The 21207-nt window shown below is 42.1% G+C and overlaps 1 protein-coding gene across 1 annotated transcript in view; it reads right to left on the bottom strand.

Moving 5' to 3' along the window:
• The window catches only part of FOCAD (focadhesin), a 1219893-nt gene that overhangs the window by 782596 nt on the left and 416090 nt on the right, over positions 1-21207 (bottom strand). The window contains exon 14 of the mRNA XM_086961452.1: positions 15182-15286. Coding sequence (XP_086817578.1) covers positions 15182-15286 — 105 coding nt within the window. The remainder of the gene's footprint in view (positions 1-15181; positions 15287-21207) is intronic.

The raw sequence follows: 21207 nt of genomic DNA on the forward strand, positions 1-21207 counted from the left end.
ATGTCACTCTTTCACCACAGTCGCTTGATTCTTTTTGGAATTAAATATGTATATTGTGACAGCCATATATATTCGATAGTATCAAAATATACGATTGAAAACTGACCTTTGTGTGTGTTAAACTCCTTTTCTTAAATATCTTTGATACAGGTTAACAGTAAATTGTATGCTTCTTGAACATTGAAAAGTAATTGATAATCCCGGCAGAACCAACTGTTTTGTTTAACACTTACACCCAGGTTCTGAGGGACACTGGGTTACCCCATAATAGTTGTTTATGAGCTAGGACTTGAAGCAGTGTTTAGTAAACATGTGAGGTGTGAACCAGGTAGCTGCCTTACAGATATCAGCGAATAGGAAGATCTTTAGAAAGGGGGCATAGCATGGATGCCACCTAAGATGGCCGCCTGATCGCGGAGCTACTACACACGCTGGAACCTTCGTTTGGGTTATGCAACCAACATATAATAAAAGTGAGAAACTTAGTTCCCTACGATATTGGTCCCAAGGAGAACAGATGCGTCCCTGAAGAATGCACAGGTAAAGTCTAAAACTTTTTTTTTTTGGTGACGATACTGCCGCTCAGGAAATGGCTGCCGCAATGTTAATTAATCATTGTGCTTCAACTTTAATGCTACATTCATCTACTAATGGGTGTGCTTGCTCTCAGGAATGCTCCACACTGCCCAATTTTGCATATTTTCACATTAGCCTGGCGTTTTTCTCTCCAGGAAAGTGCAGTCTGGGCGCTTTTCTAATCAAAAATGTATATTTAGTGCTTTTATTTCAACAACCTCACACATTTTAGCTCTCTTTCCATAACTTTGCTACACAATTGACACTCTTCATATTATAATGCAATTTGCTTTCACAACTACCCTGCAAGTTTGGCGCTCTTAACAAGAACAATTGCTCTCTTAGAAATTAATACTATATGTTTGACACTCTTCATCATATTAATATAACAATTGAATTGAGCGCTTTCAAATAATATTGCAGGTTTGGCGCTCTCGTGATTGTCAACATTGTATGGTGGTGCTCACTCACATCTATCCAGCGGATTTTTCATAGTAATACAGTAAGGTTGGCGCTCTTTCAAAATATTACTATAATGTTTGGCATTTCTTCAAAGGTAACTTTGTAAGCTTTGTACTATCTCAATAAATAATATCACAAGCTTCAACAGGGGTATAGTAATTTAAGTGACTTCTTTCCAGCCGGAGTATGGGAAGACTAAAGGAATCGCATTTAAATATCAAGGTGCAGACTATCTCTAAAACAATCATAAACTCTTCTTCTATGAGTCATTTGAGAGATACGTTTGTCTCACCTATCGACACGGCGCACTAAGCTACTTCTCGCTCTATGTCTGGCACCTCAGTGAAAGCTCATTCACCCTCTTCCACAAATAAGAGACTTAAACAAACTCCCCTTCACCTGAGAAAACACCATTTCCTATATCATTAGAGATTCTATTGGAAGAAATTCGAGCCCTTTGTTTTTTTATTAAGACCAATAAATGCATCCAGCGTCTTGATGATAAATGGTCGCTCATGGAGTCACAAGTGTCTTTGGGGGAACAGCGGGTTAGTGACTTACATGATGAAACAAACAAAATTTATTTTTTGGAGAAAGAGGTTCTTCAGTTAAAAAAGCACTCAAGAGACTTGGAGAAAAGGAACAGGTGCAATAATGTACGTATTTATAGTCTTTCTGGGGTTGGGAGTGGGAAGATACAGTCTCCTTTTTGTATCCTTTCTACCACAATTAGTGGATTTACCTCCGGCCATGAATCTAAATATACAGCGTGCACTTAGACTGGATCCTTGTCTTTCTACTTATGCGCTACCTACTAAACCTCAAAGAGTCATTATCTTCTTTTTAGAATTTACAGCTCTTTTGAAAGTACTGAATGCAGCTAAATCTAAAAACAAATCTTATGATTGGGCAGAAAGATTTTCATTTTGTAAGGTCCCTCCAATGCCACAGCCAACAGAAAGAAAAAAATTCTCATCCTTCGTCCTGCATTACTCACTTTGGGGCTCGCTATGGCCTCTTTCATCTGTGTCACTTCAAGGTCACAGAACCTGTACCCGGCGCCGAATCGGACAGAAAGCTAACTCACTTCAGATCGTTTGTTTACCTTGGCCTACCAAACTCTGTGGTTTTATTAATCGGCATGAACAAAAGGGACATAAAACCGAATCTCGATACTAAGGAGTCAGTTTTACCCTTTGGAGATTTTAATAGAATTTCATGGGAAAGTTGAATAATTGACCAGCCGGATCGGAATTACAACCGGCGGTCTGATGACGGAATACTAAACACAGAGAACCAAACAGCCCTGTAGAAGTCGAGGGGTATTCCCCATAAGATGAAACACGTGGTGGCTGGACGTTTGTTTGAATAAAAAGACAAAGAAAGGACTTTACAAGACTTTACTCATCTTTGATGTGTGCTCCAACTTTATGATAAACTTTCATTGAACACTATAGCGTGTGCATAGGACAGGGTATGACTTACCAAAACATTACCACCTTGTAAGGAAACCGATTGGAACTCAGGAAATATATTAACTCTCATAAGACTGATAAAATGGACACTGCTGGTCCCCCTATGCGCTAATATCCTATGTAATGGTCAGCTTGTTTCTTCACCATGATCATTTTTAATAAAATGTTTCTCGTGGTGATGTTATGCATATGGTAATTTTTATCTTTCCTTTTTTTACAGATACAAAATCGCTTGCTTTATTTATTCCCCAGTTCTAATGTTTTATTCTGCTGTGGTACGTTGCTCATTGTCAGCTGTGCATTATACATCTGTGTTGTCACCACCCCAGCTCCTTCTTGTCAAGTATAAAGTATATGTTTTCAGTCATCAGTTCTTGACACATACTGTCTCTCTATGGTATATCTTCTACTCTTTCTTTTCCCTTATAATGTATACTTCACCCTTTTTACACTTTTCTTCCTGTTCATACTTTATCTCTTCCTTGTAACTATGTTATTTGACAGTTCTGGTGGTCTATTTTTTTGTAACATTCAGAGTAGTCACATGGAATATTAAAGGATTTATTAATCCTATCCAATGATAGAGACTGTTATCCCACTTGGCTAAATGTACTCCAGATTTTGTTCTATGTGAAGAAACTCACCTTAAGGAATTTGACGTTTTAAAACTCAAACTGGTTTGGGGAGGCTCTGTGTTTGTGCCTCCCATTTCAAACATAAAAAATGGTGTCATAATATTGTGTAGGAAGAATTTGGATCTTGTTGTACTCTCACAAGAAACTGATGACATTGGCAGATGGATTAATACCAAACTTTTAATCAACAGCATCCCTTTAACTGTTTTTCATATTTATGTCCCAACCCAACCTGATTTCACCTTTTGGCCCACAGTCGCACAAAAAAGCATGCATAGTAGTCACTCTTATTTAATTTTAGGCGGTGATTGAAACCAAATTATGGCCCTTTTTTGGATAGACACTCCTCAGTCAGGTTTCCCCCTCATAGACGTCACAAACAATTTTATGCCACGATTACTCATAGCGCCTTTATTGACTCTTAGAGACCCTATAATCCCACTTAACAAAACTGCACTTTTTATTCTTCTACACAAAGAACTCATACAAGCTTGGGTCATATTTTTGTTTCTAAACCTTTGTCAGAGCATATAACGAAATCCTCCATTAGCCCCAAAGAGATTCCCCCTCAACCTGATCTTCATAGAAGGAGATTGAATAATTAATTTCTAAAATATTCAATTTTTCTCGTCCTTTACATCATTTGCTTCTGAAGTTTTCTCGTTAAATGATTCTCCCAGTAATTGTCCTACTTTGGTGTGGGACGTATTTAAAGCAGCTGCTAATGGTTTTATCATCAATTATGGTTCAAGGAAAAAGAATCTCCAAAATATGGAACACAAAACTTTAATACCTCCCATGAAGACTCCGGAAGAGAAGTATTTTTCTTCTAAACTAAATAGTGATCTTCAAAATCTGCTCAAAGCCAAATTACATTTCACCACCCTCTTGACTAATGAAGGTATTTAAATTTTGTAGAGAAGTAGTGCTCGTTACCATGGAACACATAATAAAGCTGGCAAATTACTAGCTAATTATCTTAAAGCGAGGAAACAGTGATTTAATATAGAATCATTACTCAACTCGCAGGGAGTTTCCTTGGCTGAAGATAAAGATATCTAGGAGTAATTTGTTAATTTCTATAAAACTGTATATACTCCTGACTCTCAAGTGCAACTTAGCCTTATTGATGTTTATTTACATCACATTCCTAGATCCATTCCTTCTCATTTAGATTTTGAATCTTTGGAGACGAACATCTCCAACCACTAAACTCATTGAAGAAAGGAAAATCACCTTGGCCAGGCGGCTTTACTTTAGAATTTTTTCTTCATTTCTCAAATCATCTTCGACCTAGTTTGGTGCTCTCGTTTTAACTCTTCATTGACTCTGGTTCAACTTCCGGTACTTTCCAAGTAGCCATAATTCACCTTATGCGTAAAACTGGCAAGGACCCTGCTCTATGTAAAAACCATAGACCTATATCTTTGATAAATGTCGATTATAAGATTTTGGCAAAACATCTAGCTCACCATTTAGAATCTTTTCTCCCATATGTTAATGGAAAGGAACAGTCAGGATTTGTAAAAGAAAGGTTAGTATCAGATAATATTCTCGATGCTTTAAGTGAAGCTGCTATACTTAAAACTCAACTTCAGCAATAAATAAAGCTGCAGAAACGGATTTAATAGGATAAACTAGCATTTTATGTTAAAATCCTTTGCCTGGCTTCGGTTCTAAGATCATTGCTCTATTTTCCCTACTGTATCATTCCCCATGAGCATCAGTCCTAGTTAACCGTATAATCTCCCCATATTTTCTTCTCCAAGGTGGTGTACAAAGGCGTATCTACTTTCCCCATTATTATTTGGTTTTCTTTTCAATCTTTTCTTTTCTCATATTAGACTCAATGAATCCCTATCTGGTTTTCATTATAGAGAGAGACGACTAAAACTAGCAGCATACACAATGATGTTCTACTCTTTCTTTCACGCCCTGAGAAGCCCTTACTGACACTACTAAGTGAAATGACCTTCTTCTCTGAAGTTTCAGGGTATGAAGTCAACAGGGATGAGACTGAGATACTCCCTTTAAATAAATATAGGAATAAGGTTTCCTTTATTGATGGTCAATTTTAGTGGTCGTCCTTTTCTAAAATGAAATGCCTTGGTATTTGGTTTACAAATTCAGTTCAGAATTCTGTAACTATCAACTTCAAGGAGAACCTTGCTAAAGTCCAACATTTACTGTCATCTTGGAATCCTTTATAGTTTTCTTGGGGGAGGTCATCCATCTTGACACCATTAAAATGATAATTTCTCCACTTTTGCTATACCACTTCTATGATGACAGTAAATATTCCCAAAGGTAACTTTAAGGTGGTATAAACTTTCCAGATTTTAGTCGATATCATAAGGTGTTCGGTTAACATCAGGTCTCCTTTTGAATTGCCGAATCGGCTTCACCTTTCTCTCCTTTATGGCATGTTGTCGAGAAAGTTCTTCAACCTTTTTCCCCAAAGGAGCTTCTCTCTTTCTCTTCCAAATCTTCTATTTCCACTTCCCCCTCTTTACACACACCTGGTCCTTGATAAAAGAACTTACATCCAGATTACTTCCTCCGTTCTGTTTTTCTAAACATGTCCATATGGTATAATACATTTGCAATAATACACAACACACACATTTTCTGGAGCTCGTGGAGGAACAAGGGCATTATGTGGATAGCACAGTTAATTGAAAATGATGCTCCTATCTCCTTTCCTCACTTGAGACATTTATTTCATTGTCTTCAGTCGATTCATACCCATTTTTCAGTGTTTATAAATTCTGTCTTAAATGATCTTATCGCTTCATCAGATGCTTCACTCTCAGTACCGCACACTTCTGATTTAACTAATCTCCTAACCTCCTCTCCTAAGGCATCCATTATTTATACAATTATTTCACCCTCTATTCCTATCCAAACCAAGTCCAATGCTGAACTCCTTTGGGAAAGGGATTTAGGGGAGACCTGACTTATTGCCGTTTGGGCTATAGCATGGTCGAGTATTTACAAAATATCTAGAACTGCTAGTATAACTCAAACTTTCTTTTTTATTTACAACAGACTTTATTTTACTCCCCTACTATGTTCCCAATTTTCAACAACTAACTGTCCCCAATGCTGGTGTTGTGATTGTCCCAAAATTGATATTATGCATATGTTATTTTGGAGTCCGAATACACTCTCCTTTTGGCACAAAGGCTGGTCTGAAATTATAGAAATCGTTGAGATACAACACTCTTTAATATTCTCCATCTATTTTTAGGAACGTTAACTCGTGAGTTGTTGCCTGCCTTCCCTAAGTGTAAATTGCTCAACATTTTTTTAGCAATTGCCTTTCAAAAATTGCTTTTAATTGGAAATGTTCATATAAACTATCATATAAGATTTGGTGGGACTGCGTCTGTAATCATCATAAATTAGATACTACTTATATATCACAATTCTCTACTTCTCATAATCTTAAATTGTTTTGGTCAAAATCGGTTTATTGGTTTTAATAAAAGTTTAACAACTTTGAAAGCTCCACCGAGCTCTTGCACATACCAGGATCATCAGATAGCTACAGACCGTGCACAGTTTCTCCACAAGCGCTTGGCAAAGTTCTTAATGATTCCAGGCGCCAACACCCCATTATCACCATGTATATATTATAATCTACAAATCTCTTGTGGCAACTAGGCACTATGATCGTGAGCCATTAACATAAACAACAAATAAGAAACATATAAACCATCTTGTGGAATTCCATATACCTGACCATGAAGTGATTGAGAAGAGTGTGGGGTGGGTGTATCACTGCCAGGGGGGGTCGCCAGGACTCAACCCGTTCAGTCCGGATGGAGTGGGGATCAACACACGGGGGGCTGCAAGGGCCCCACCAACCACTGTACCCAAGGGAAGCACCACTAGGCCAGGCCAGTTATGTTTGGAAGTGGTGGAGGGCCCATAATCCAGCGCCACAGGCAAAGAGCGGGAGGCCTTCCGACAGTTACCCCACCAGTGGACTCCATAATCAAAGCCCTTTCGGTAGTCTGGTATGATGTCTGTCATTCATTCCAGGGCTAGGGCTCGCCAAAGTCGGGCATACCATTGAGTGAGAGAGGGGGCCTCCTGCTTCTTCCAGGCCACAGCAACTGCCATTTTAGCTGCCCCCAGGCATAATCACATTATAGAGAATTCCTGTGTGTCTGATGCTTCTGGCTCGGGTCCCACACTCCCAAGAGTACATGCTCCATAGAGTCCGGGATGGGGTATCCCAGAATGTGTTTAATTTAAGATAGGATTTCCTTTCAGAGGGATTGAATGGAGGGACAGTCCCACCATATGTGGTGGAAGTCGCCCTAGCGCCCACACCTCTGGCAGCATCTATCTGAGGTGTTAGGAAAGAGTGTGTGTAGCCTCTGAGGATGCAGATATCAAACATAATTTTGTAATGGGCTTCCCTCAGAAACATGGACCGGTATCCTTGGCAATATCTTTATAGAGGGAACTCCATTGCTTGTCTGCTAGAAGGGAAGGCAGTAGGGCCTCCCAGAATTTTCTATGGCGTGGTACCTGAAACGGGCCCAACGTGAGAAGGAGGGCGTAAAGAAACAAGGTGCAACCTTGGGTGGTGCCGCCCGCCTGGACAAATCTCTCTATTAGTTGCTGCCAAGCATATCAGGGGTTGTTGTACACAATGTTTTAGATGGCAGTAGCGGAATTCTTCGGTAGGCGGCAGTTTGAAGGCCGTGGTACGGTCTGTAAAGGAGTGTAGTTGTCCTCTGTGGAAGAGATCAGACAGCATGAGGCACCCACCCTACCTCCATCTGTCGAGGGGCCTTCTGTTATTGCTGGGGGGGAGGCAGGATTAAAATGGATGGGGGTGTAGGGGGACGGAAAGGTCGCATGGGGCAATGTCCTGGTGGCATTATTCCACGCCTTAAGAGTAGTGGCTGTAGGAATGCCAAGATAAACGTTTTTCGGCCTGTCTTGTTTTGGTTTCCAGGGCAGGTCCCAAATGGTTCGTCCTGCAATTTGCGGGTGCATATGGAGCCAGTGTTGATCTCTAAGGGTTTGATGCTGAGGGCAAAAAGCATGGGTGAGAGGGGGCAGCCCTGACAGGTGCCTCGAGATAAGTCAAGGAAATCCAAGGCCACTCCGTTAACCAGAACACAAGATCTAGGGAAGGAGTAGTTGGCTCTCACCAAGCCCAGAAAGACCTCACCGAACCAGAAGCGGCGTAGAGTGCACATTAAGAAGGACCAATCGACTCGGTCAAAGGCCTTCTCTGCATCCAGTGAGTGTAAGGCCGCTGGGATATGTTTCTTCCGTACTTTATCAATGAGATGGATTATCCTTCGTAAGGTATCATGGGTTTGGTGTCCCTTAATGAAACCAGATTGATCTGGGTAAATCACGTTTGGGAGGATATCTTCTAGTCTACTGGTCAAACTCTTGGTGTAAATATTGGCATCAAGATTCAGGAGCGTGATCTCTTTATATGACGCACATTCTCGGGGGGTTTTACCTGTTTTGGGGATTTAAGTGATTAACGCTTCCCCCATCGAGGAGGAAACTTGATGAGAGGTTACTATTTCATTGAAAAGCGCCATTAGTCGTAGGGTAAGTTCGGCTGCAAATGTTAGGTAGAACTGGGTGCTGAACCGGTCAGGGCCCGTGGCCTTTTAGAGTTTAAGAGCGTCTATCGCCTTTTGGACTTCCTCACTTGAGATGGGCCGAGAAAGTGCCTCATTGTGGCCAGGGAGATCAAGTGAGTCTAGGTAGCGGGATTGGTCCTGACTTAGTGAAGGGTCTGCCATGTACAGTGATCTGTAAAAGTCACGGAAGGCGTTCGCCTTCCACTCCTCACGGTCATGTATGGTGCCATTGGCATCAACTAATTATCTGGCATACTCCTTTTCTTGTTTAGCTCTGAGTTGACGTGCGAGCAGAGGACCGATTTTGTGATTATCATCATACCCTTGGGCTTGAAGATGTTCTTTTCCGCCCTATTGGTATATATTGCCTGAAGCTTCCCCTTCAGAGCAGTCACTTTCCTTAAGGATTGGATAGAAGAGGCCTCTTTGTGTGATTGTTCAGCTACCTGCAGCTCCCCCTCTAATGCTAACTGCCCCCCAGCTTCTTGTTTCTTCAGGGTGAAAGATCAAGTAATGCATTTACCCCTTATGACCCGCCTTAAAGGCGTCCCAGTTAGTCAAGTAAGAGGTGTCTCTGGGATCGCTGTGAACAAAGAAATCTTTGATCGACTTTAAGTCGTCTCGCAAAAGACGATCGCTACTCAGGAAATTGTAGAAGTATCATCTTGAAAGTTTGGAGCGAGGCGCGGGCCAGTCAAGCACAATTTCCAGGGGAGCCTGATCTGAAAGACATATTGGGTGCAGCTGAGCTCTTACTATCGTCTGGTGGAGCCCCTGGCTGATAAAACTGTGGACAATACTAGAGTATGATCTATGGGAGAAGAAAGAGTAGTGCCTTGTTGAGGGATAAAGGTTCCTCCAACCGTCTATCAGCCCCAAGCGTTGTATTAAGGATTTAAGGGTCCTGCTTAAGACTCCTGCCGCTGTTCTATGTGGTTGGGTAGTATCCACGGCGGGATCCCAGATAAGATTAAAATCTCCCAGTAGGAAAATGTCCCCAGAAGCAAAGGCTTCCAGCATGGAGTGGAATGTGAGGAGAAAGTCTGCCTGTCCAGAGTGGGGGGCGTAAACCATGGCAATAGTGCATGGGCGACCCATCAGAACTCCCCTGACCATGAGGAATCTCCCCGCTTTGTCAGTCTTTGAGTCATGGAGTTGAAAGTATTTGTATTTTTGGCATTTATAGAACGCATGGCTACCCGTGGGCGTCCTAGCGCTGAAGGAGTACGAAAGGCGAAATGGGGGGAAGCCTTTTAGAACAGCCAGGTCTTCAGTTGTTTGCGGAATTTCAGATGGTCATGTTCACTGCGTAGGTGTAGTGTGAGGGTGTTCCATAGTTTGGAGACGTTGAGTGAGAAGACCCTACCTCCGCTTCTGGCCTTTTTTATTCTGGGGATCGTTGCAAAGTGGAGTTTGATAGCGCGAAGTGACCTGTTGGCTCTGTATGGGATAATCGGGTCTCCGATGATTAGGGGTCCGTGATTATTTAGGGATTTGTGTGCAATGCAGAGGGCTTTGAAGTTTATTCTCTGCTGGACTGGTAGCCAATGTAGAGAGTGCAGAGCTGGTTTTGCTGAGCAGCGAGCAGGTGTATTGGTGATCAGCCTAGCGTCCCAGTTCTGTATAATCTGCAGATTGGAAGTAACTTCTATGGGGGCACCTAAATATAGGGCATTGCCATAATCCAATCTGAACAGGATGAGGGCCTGAGTGACTAATCTTTTTGCAAGCGGGGGTAGGAGGGGAATGATTTTCCGAATAATTCTGATCAGGCCATAACATGAGGCAGCTGTCGTTCTAGCCTGGGTTTTGAAGCTGAGGTTCTTGTCTAGCCATATTCCTAGGCTTTTTATTTCTGTTTTGGGGGTGGGCGGTGATCCCATTGAGAGTGGCCAGAGCAAGTTTAGGTTGATGCTCGAACGGTCGCCTAATATCATGAGTTCGGTCTTCTCTCCGTTAAGTTTCAGTTGGGAAAGACTCTTCCATTTTACTACTTCCTCCAGGCAAGATTAGAGGTCTTTGACTTGTTGGCAGGGGTGGCTCAGGGCTACGACCAATTGCGTGTCGTCACCATAAGTCACTACGTGGATTCCGAATGGGGACACAATCTCTGTCAGGGGGGCCATATAGACATTAAAAAGGGTGGGGCTAAGTGAGGAACCCTATGGCACTCCACACCCTAATGGCAAATTTTGCGAGGTGTGGTTTCTTGGAAGACCTGGAAGGACATGCCCTCAAGAAAGGACTGCAGCCATTTTAGCACTGTTCCAGACACTCCTGCCTTCTTGAGACGGTGGACCAAGAGGGGGTGATTGACCGTGTCGAATTCAGCGCTAAGGTCCAAGAGGATGATTGCAGCTGTGCCTCCTGTGTCCATGATCTTCCTTGTTTCCTCCACCACTGACAGAATAGCGGTTTCTGTCTCCTGGCCGGGGCGGAAACCGGTTTGAGAGGGATGGAGGGAGGCATTTTTTTCGAGGAATGCGGAAAGGGCGTGGTTAGTATGTTTTTCATTTTTTTGCTGATGTATGGCAGAAGAGAAATGGGTCAAAAGTTGGCCAGATCTGTGGGGTCCAGATTAGGTTTTTTCAGGATGGCGCGGACCATTGCTTTTTTCCACTCAGTGGGAACCGTACCAGAGTTGAGGGAGGTATTAATTAGTTCAGAGGCCAAAGGGGCAATGGTGGATCCAGCCAGTGACAGGATATTGGGGGGAGCAGGGTCTAGGGGCGAGCTACTTTTTAATGAGGATAGTAGGGTGAGGAAGGAGTCAGGAGTTACAGGAGGGAACAACCTAAGTTCTGGTTTGTCGGGTTGAGGGTCCTCATTCATGTATCGGTGAGGGTTAATCTGGACTTTTTGAGGAAGATGAGTAAGGATGTTCTAGATTTTAGAGTGAAAGAAGTTTGCCAATTCAGTGCATTGGTGGTTAGAGGAGTTCAGGGGTGCTGGAGGGCCAGGGTTCTTCATTAATTTAGTGGCGATATGGAACATTTCTCGGGGGGAAGTTGCTTGCTGCTGGAATATTTCCCTCATAGAAGGAGGATTGTGCAGTTTTACTTTCCGATTTGTAGTGGCGAAGGGTCGATTTGTATTCTAATTTTTTTGTGGGGGAGAAGTCTCTTCTCCATCTTCTCTCTGCTTCTTTGCAGAGCTGCCTTAGGGTGCGCAGATTAGGTGTGTACCATGGGGAGTGGTGGGAGGCTGTTTTCCTTTGGGCTGAGACTTTAGGGAGCACCAGGTTGAGAGAGCCCTTGATCCAGCTGTGAAAGATTTTATTGTTTATCGTAGGGTCCGTGGTGGGGGTGGGTTGTGATCTGTTCAGTTCTTGTATCCATTTATCTACAGGTAATTTGGACCAGGGTCGAATTAAAGAGCGCGGCGGGGGGCAGGGTGTTGTATGGGGGTGTGTCCAGAGAAGAGGGATTAGAAAATGGTCAGTCCATGGAAGGGGGAGGGCTTGTGCCCAACCAAATGTCCGAGATTAGAAAAGATTGGGTCGAGAAGGTGGCCTTTTCCATGGGTGGGGAGTAATGCCTTTTGAAGAAGTTGGAAGGATGCTAAGTCCTGGGCTAGTTCTGTGGCGAGTGAGGCTGCGGGATCATTAAAGTGTAGGTTAAAATCCCCCAGAAGGGTGAAGTTTGCCATCTGACTCGCGAGGGTACCGACTGTTTCTAGTAGTGACTTTGCAAACTGCCCTAGAGTTCCTGGGGGACGGTAGACAAGAATGCCCGTAAGTGTGAGGGAAGGGGTAAAATTGATCACAAAGTGAGTGTTTTCACAGTCCGATAGCGGGCTGTCAATTAGACGACAGGTTAGGTGATCTTCATATATGATGGCAATTCCTCCCCCCTTTCCTGACTCTCTATCTACTCTTTGGATGGAGTAGCCTGGAGGTAGGGCTTGGAGTATGTCTGGGTCTGAGCAGGTCGTCAGCCACGTTTCCGTAAGGAAGAGTACTTCAGGGTCCTCTTCGTTTAACAGCATTGAGATTTCGGTTCTGTGTTTTGGTAGGGATCTGCAGTTGAGCAGGAATAGTTTGTAAATTGTGTTGGACTGGGGATGAGGGGCCAGAGGAGAGGGGATCTCATACTGACAGTGTGAGCATCTGTTTTGAGAGTTTAGGATTGATATAGAATGCGAGCATTGTTGCTCCGGCGGTTTATTAATAGTTTTCAGCAAGGTACTGGAATACTTGTCCCGGTGGAGGGGTGCGGGAGCAGGGGTTATGGCCCCAGGGCCCGCTTGGGTGCGGACGGGCTTGCCTTTGGCACGCCAGCGGCGCGACTGAAATGGCATATGTATTTATGTGGATGTGAGTTGGGCACTAGACCGCCAACTCGCGTTCCACCGTAAGTGTGTCAGGCCAGGTCTCCCTCCACACAAACGAGACTTCTCGCGGTGGACCGGGGAGAGTGCCCTTCGACTAAGCAGGTGAGTGATATTAAAAAAATATGCCAGGAGTTAAAAACTAGTAATCAGTTTTTAAAACAGTAACAAATGACGCAAGTACAATTTTAAAATGCTGGTGAGAGACTCGTAATCAGTCTCGAGAGCTAAGCAGGAGGAGCCGGCAGAGTTTAGACAGCGTTAATTAGTGGTTCTCAGATTTACTCACGCGTGCACAAGTAAGTTGGCAGAGTGACAGTGTGCCATTTGTCATGCACCTCATTCAGCCTGAATGGAAGAGTGAAGCAGGAGAGCGACTCCATTTTGCTTAGTGGAGGCCGAGGACCTGAAAATCAAGGGTTAAGTTTTGTGGCATAAACGGAGATAGTCACCCCTTTTTAGATGAGTTTCCTGTAGGGCCACAATATGGGCATGGTGGTCCCCCACGAATTTCCATAGGCATTGCCTCTGGTTAGAGGAGTTTAGACCCCTAACATATCAGGACAGCGCGCCCTCTCGAAGACCGCCTCCGTCAACGCAGGCCCAGACGCAGGGCTTGCTTCACACTGCCCGTCTACTAAGTGCCATTTTGTGTGCTCCCGGGGAGGCTTTCCCCCGCTTTGCTCTCACAAGGCCCAGTAGCGGGGCCACAACGAGCACCCCAGAGTCCACCCACCACCTCTGGTCTGCTTTCTGCTTGCACACCCCCACCTGGTTAATGCAGTTTGCGGCGTGGCCTCCTCTGCTACAGACACTCGGGACGCAGCAGCCCGTCCACAGGCGCAGCTCGGGGCTAAATGCAACCAAGATCTGGCAATTCCTCAGGGCCCCCGATGATGAGGGTGGGGGGGGGGAGAGAACCACACGGCAGGCCAGGGATCAGAGGGTTTTTCCAGATATCCTAAGGCTTCCTGAAGAATTGTGGCTCAAACAACAGAGCAGCCTTCAGTGGAGAAGCTGTTACCACCATCAAAGCATAAAGGCCCTCAATCTCCACTGGTTCTGCTACAGCCTCAAACAACAGTGTGTCAAAAAGCTCATACAAGACAGCAAGGTAGCAAATGGTTAAGGGCAGCCTTTCTAGTCTTCACTAGAAGAGCAATGCCAGTAGAGAGGGCGGTACAGGAGCCTTTGGCTGGTCTTCAGACTCACAGAGCTATGAAGAGTTTGGGGGAAGTACTGAGGTTTCTAGGAACTGCAGACCGTCAGCAGGTACCGCACCAGCCCTGGTGGCTGTTGGAGTGTAGCAATGTTCCTAGATTGTCAGTTTTGCAATTAGCCACAAAAGGGTGATGGATGGAATGCTTGAATTAATCTCAGTCACTTGCAATCAGTACCAACCTCGCACCTCATGAGAGCAGTCTGTCCCGAACTGCCAGGGAACACAAGCAACCAATAACTGGTATCACCTTACTGGGGGTTATTCAGCAGGGTTAGCTTGAGTCCTACGGCACATTAAGCACGGGACCCACGTCTGAGTCTACCCATCACGCTCAGGGTTGTAAATTGCAAGAACAAGGTGATAAATAGAATGCTTGAATTAATCTCAGCCACTGGCAATCTCTCGGGCTACATTCCAATACATTGTTTTTCCACTCGCCATGCCCCTCTAGACAAAGGCCCACCATATCACTAACGATCCTGCGCCTCATAGGAAGAGTCCATCCCAAGCTGCCAGGCGATGCAACTCCCTGAAGGAAACACAAGCAACTCCAGAATAGTTTTCTGCATGTGTTTCTGGTCAGTAGGGTGTAGTAATTCTGGAGGATGAGATTAATTCAAGTATTCCCTCCATCATTGTTTTTGTACACTTCAGTGAGATGTCCTGGGTGTGACAGGGATGACCAGACATGGATCCCATGCTCGTCATAATCCTCCTATTTGTTTTACTATGTGCTTCTATGAAACTCCCTGCTAGTTGTGCAGACAGTAGGGCCCGAGTGCAGCCCAGGGCAATAAACTAAAATCATGTCTAACATGGTACTGGTCTGGAGGGAGGGTAAGAACTTGCACTGACCTTATGCGTGCCCAACGTCGGCAATGTGTAGAGAATTTCACGGTACAGAACTGGTTGCAAGGGTCTTCCCAATTTGAACATCAAAACAGGAACTAGGTTTGGTACCTGAAATTCCCAAAAACAAAAACAAACACAAGGTTACTTTTCACACAGATTCAAACAGTCACGGCAAATGAAAAACAGTTAGCACATGGTTACCAAGATCATACTAAGAATTTTGAGGTAACAACTGGACCAGCAGCCCACACTCTACTAGCTTCTTTTGTAGGCTCGTTTATTCTTCCACCCACCTCATATCTGCTTCTATTTGTAGTGTGTTCACTGTATCCCTGTTAGCAATGGCTAAGAACAGGAGACCCTCCATTTAATAAGGATATTCTAAAACCTACAGTGTGCACAACCATGCACAATGTTTTCGCTTCTCTTCAACATATACATGTTTTTCTTACATTAGACATTATTAAATTACACTTTTTGCATCCCTCGGATGCATAGTTATATTTTGATGTAATTTAAAACTTGAGATTCAATGTTTGAAAACACATATCTTATGAAAACAAAAAACTCCTTCTCCTGAGTTTGGCAAATGATTAGTGATGCTAGATTCCCCTGGGGGCCGTTTGCATCAGTGAGAGGGGTTTAAGTATTGCGTAGGTTACCAAATTTACAACTTAATATGTATCAGACCAAAAGATAGCATGAAAACATTGCATACACAAAAATGTAAAGTTTCATTCATTTATTCAAATAAATTAAAATTAATAACACATTATTTCATAAAAACAATCTTGTGCACATTCGACTTTGCTGTTAGTCAGCTATATTAAAAAAACTCCAATTTAACAAAAAAATACTGATAAGCATTGTTACACAAGTCTACATATACATCATATTTATTAGACAAAAGGAACAAACTGTTGACGCGGCGTTTAGGTGCCTCAAATAATCTTGCACCTTCTTCAGGACTTGTTCATTTAAATCATATCTATAAAAAACATATCACAATGCATTTCATTAGGTCCAATATTTAATCTAACAATTGCACATTGATTCATTAACATTTTGGCTAGTCTCCTAATATTTGGTAACCCCGCCATTTTGTAATCCGGATCTATTCCCTGCGTCCCCTGTATTACTAAATTCCCACACCTTAGTATTACTGAGAGGGAAGACATAACTAGCGTGGTATATTTTTATCGCTAGGATGCGGTGTCATCAATTTACTTTTATCAGACACAAGTGGGCTGTGTATAAAGGTAAAAAAGGGGCGTCAGATTTTCGTCCCTTCTTTATTATAGAGTCCCACCCACAGGTACCTCTATGTTCTTACTAAGGTTTGTATTTTCTTCCTGGCACTACCTTCTCGGTCTTTTGAGCAGGTTCTCTTCCGCTCTTGTGTTCTCCTAAGGAAGTTTTGTTTGCTTTCCTCTTTCTTATTCTAGGAGAAAACGCACCTTATTTTTAGTTACCCTGTTTCTTTGGGCTCTTTTCACCATTTTGACATAATATAATCCTATTTTTTACCTTATGTATCAGTTTCGTTGGCACTCCACCCGGGTTGATTAAAAATGGACCAACTTCAATCCTATCAAAACAGAAAAACATCTCTTTTTGTAAGGAGTTGCTTTCTATCACCTTTCTACGGTTATTCTTCACTGTCTCATAACCTTCTCTCCCTGTTTGTCTTAAAAGAAAGGGCTTACCGGTCCTATTTTCTTGGTGTCTTAAAGGGTTGGAAGGACGCCTCTGGGAGCTACCCGTCGCTGTTCTTCTCACCACTTTGTCTACAAGATAATTTACATTTTAGACTCTCTGGGCTTTAGCTTCCTTCTCATTATCCTTACCCTCTGCATAAAGATCTTACCTTCTTAGCGAAAAGACCTGCTTTAAACTTGATTTCCTCCTTTTTTCTTTAGTGTGAAATCAAGGGTCACTTCATTGGGCTTTTATAAATTAGCTGCCAACTCTAGAAAAGCAACAAACAGTGTCTAAATTTATTGTTGAAGCAATGTTATATATCTGCTGCCTAATGTCAATTTAGGTAACAAACCCCTCTCTTTCTTACTTGTTTAGGGTAGCTGAGCTGCGTGGGTCCTCCTCCTTCCCGGGCTGTTTGGTAATGATTTCCTCTCTCAGTGTGTCTGGTATAAGTACTCTCACTAATTGGCTAATTGCTCGCACCTGATCGCCCTGTTGAGCTCAAGCGGTGTGTACCTAGGAGTTTGATGTCCTTAGCGTGGTCGCCATCTTGTAATGGGTTAAGTACCCTTTCTTTATATTATTGAATCACCTATTAGTTATTTATTGGGCTGGCTTTCGATCATATCTCATTGGTCATTATTTATCGTATTATTTATTTTTCATTAGGACTCTGATGTGAGAAAACGAAGATATGTGCCGCCATTTCTTCGAATTCTCACTACTGTTTGTTTTGCACTCGGCGCGAGTGCGTCAATTTGTATTGGCCTCTTGGTTGCTCTATTGTGGACATTCGAATTCAATTCCTCATTTTGTTCACCATTTCTGTGCCTTCAATCTTGTTCACCATTTCTATGCCTTTATTCCTGATGTTAAGAGTCTGCCCAACCTTTTAAGTGGCCGCCATTTTGAATTGGGAAACTATCGGACTGTTTATTTAATGTTTTACAGTAGTCCCACGATCTCTGATTTTGTTTGCTACGATTTATTATCGACAGCACTCAATTTATGTGCGCTCCTCTTTATTGGCTATTTCAAGCTTTAAAAGACCCGTAGGTCACATTTAATTCACGTTCATTCATGTTTTGTGGCCATTATAGTATTATCCTTATTCTTCACATTATCAATAGTTTCCCGGTTTATTCCCCATTCTTGTACCTCTGGTTCTAATGTTGGACGTTCCAATCGGCGTTTACCGAACCAGTTAAGCGGCTGCCATTTTGAGTTGGGCAATTGTCGTATTGTTTATGTAGTATGCTTTGCAGTATTTATTTATTGTTAACATCTACCATTAAATTATCATTAATCCTCCTGATGTTTCAAAGAGCAAGTATCTTATATGTTATTTCTCTTTTATAAATCAAATGATAGAAGGGAATTTACTACTTTATTAAAAAGGAATTTCCTACTTTATTAAAACTTAATTTAATACTCTATTGTCCTATGTATTATTCCTCCTTTATTTCTAGAGGACAATGGAAGGGAATTTTTTCTCTATTGCTATCAACCGGAATTTCATATTCAATTGTCCTACCTTTGATGATAGATCCTAGAAGGGAAATGTTATACTCTATTGTTTCAATCTTTATTCTATCATGTTACCCCCTTCTGCTGTCAGTTCACTCTTGCTAGCTTGCTCACCCACTGTTTTGCTGTCTGTTTCGTGTATGATTTAGTATTGGAACTAATTTACTTCTTTGTCTCTATTTTCCCCAAAGACATTCTTATATGTTCAGACATGAGGGTATCAATATTACAGGATTATTGCAGAATGGACTTTATTGGTAGTACCATGTTCTCTTCCCCTCCGTTCTACCCGTCATTTAGTTTTTAGACTATGCATTATAGGATTCTCTCCCATTCCTCTTTATTATTCAGTCCTGTTTTGGAAGTGCTGAACATGGACATGTAATATTTTTCCCTTTTTTTACGTTTTTTGGTTAGGTCTCCACCTCTTTTGTTCAGACTAACAACTTCTAGAATGCACCATCTCAGGTCATCAACCTGGTGGCCCTTTTCAATCCAATGCGTCACCAGCGGGGCTGATGCCTTCTTTGTGCAGAAGGCAACATCCCCGATGACCTGAGATGGTGCATTCTAGAAGTTGTTAGTCTGAACAGAAGAGGTGGAGACCTAACCAAAAAACGTAAGAAAGGGGAACAATATTACATGTCCAGGTTCAGCACTTACAAAACAGGACTGAATAATAAAGAGGAAAGGGAGAGAATCCTATAATGCATAGTCTAAAAGCTAAATGACGGGTAGAACAGAGGGGAAGAGAAGATGGTACTACCCGTAAAGTCCATTCTGCAATAATCCTGTAATATTGATACCCTCATGTCTGAACATATAAGAATGTCTTTGGGGAAAATAGAGACAAAGAAGTAAATTAGTTCCAATACTAAAGCATACACGAAACAGACAGCAAAACAGTGGGTGAGCAAGCTAGCAAGAGTGAACTGACAGCAGAAGGGGGTAACATGATAGAATAAAGATTGAAACAATAGAGTATAAAATTTCCCTTCTAGGATCTATCATCAAAGGTAGGACAATTGAATATGAAATTCCGGTTGATAGCAATAAAGAAAAAAATCCCTTCCATTGTCCTCTAGAAATAAAGGAGGAATAATACATAGGACAATAGAGTATTAAATTAAGTTTTAATAAAGTAGGAAATTCCTTTTTAATAAAGTAGTAAATTCCCTTCTATCATTCAATTTATAAAAGAGAAATCACATATAAGATACTTGCTCTTTGAAACATCAGGAAGATTAATGATAATTTAATGGTAGATGTTAACAATAAATAAATACTGCAAAGCATACTACATAAACAATACGACAATTGCCCAACTCAAAATGGCGGCCGCTTAACAAGTTCGGTAAACGCCGATTGGAACGTCCAACATTAGAACCAGAGGTACAAGAATGGGGAATAAACCCGGAAACTATTGATAATGTGAAGAATAAGGATAATACTATAATGGCCACAAAACATGAATGAACGTGAATTAAATGTGACCTACGGGTCTTTTAAATCTTGAAATAGCCAATAAAGAGGAGCGCACATAAATTGAGTGCTGTCGATAACAAATCGTAGTAAACAAAATCAGAGATCGTGAGAATACTGTAAAACATTAAATAAACAGTCCGATAGTTTCCCAATTCAAAATGGCGGCCATTTAAAAGGTTGGGCAGACTCTTAACATCAGGAATAAAGGCATAGAAATGGTGAACAAGATTGAAGGCACAGAAATGGTGAACAAAATGAGGAATTGAATTCGAATGTCCACAATAGAGCAACCAAGAGGCCAATACAAATTGACGCACTCGCGCCGAGTGCAAAACAAACAGTAGTGAGAATTCAAAGAAATGACGGCACATATCTTCGTTTTCTCACATCAGAGTCCTAATGAAAAATAAATAATACGATAAATAATGACCAATGAGATATGATCGAAAGCCAGCCCAATAAATAACAAATAGGTGATTCAGTAATATAAAGAAAGGGTACTTAACCCATTACAAGATGGCGACCACGCTAAGGACATCAAACTCCTAGGTACACACCGCTTGAGCTCAACAGGGCGAGCAGGTGCGAGCAATTAGCCAATTAGTGAGAGTACTTATACCAGACACTCTGAGAGAGGAAATCATTACCAAACAGCCCGGGAAGGAGGAGGACGCCACGCAGCTCAGCTACCCCAAACAAGTAAGAAAGAGAGGGGTTTGTTACCTAAATTGACATTAGGCAGCAGGTATATAACACTGCTTCAACAGTAAACTTAGACACTGTTTGTTGCTTTTCTAGAGTTGGCAGCTAATTTATAAAAGCCCAATGAAGTGACCCTTGATTTCACACTAAAGAAAAAAGAAGGAGGAAATCAAGTTTAAAGCAGGTCTTTTCGCTAAGAAGGTAAGATCTTTATGACAGAGGGTAAGGATAATTAGAAGGAAACTAAAGCCCAGAAAGTCTAAAACGTAAATTATCTTGTAGACAAATAGGTGAGAAGAACAGCGACAGGTAGCTCCCAGAGGCGTCCTTCCAACCTTTTAAGACACCAAGAAAATAGGACCGGTAAGCCCTTTCTTTTAAGACAAACAGGGAGAGAAGGCTATGAGACAGTGGAGAATAACCGTAGAAAGGTGATAGAAAGGCAACTCCTTACAAAAAGAGATGTTTTTCTGTTTTGATAGGATTGAAGTTGGTCCATTTTTAATCAACCCGGGTGGAGTACCAACGAAACTGATAAATGATGTAAAAATAGGATTATATTATGTCAAAATGGTGAAAAGAGCCCAAAGAAACAGGGTTACTAAAAATAAGGT

This window comes from Lissotriton vulgaris, chromosome 3_1 (assembly GCF_964263255.1).
Source record: "Lissotriton vulgaris chromosome 3_1, aLisVul1.2, whole genome shotgun sequence".
Classification (NCBI taxonomy): domain Eukaryota; kingdom Metazoa; phylum Chordata; class Amphibia; order Caudata; family Salamandridae; genus Lissotriton; species Lissotriton vulgaris.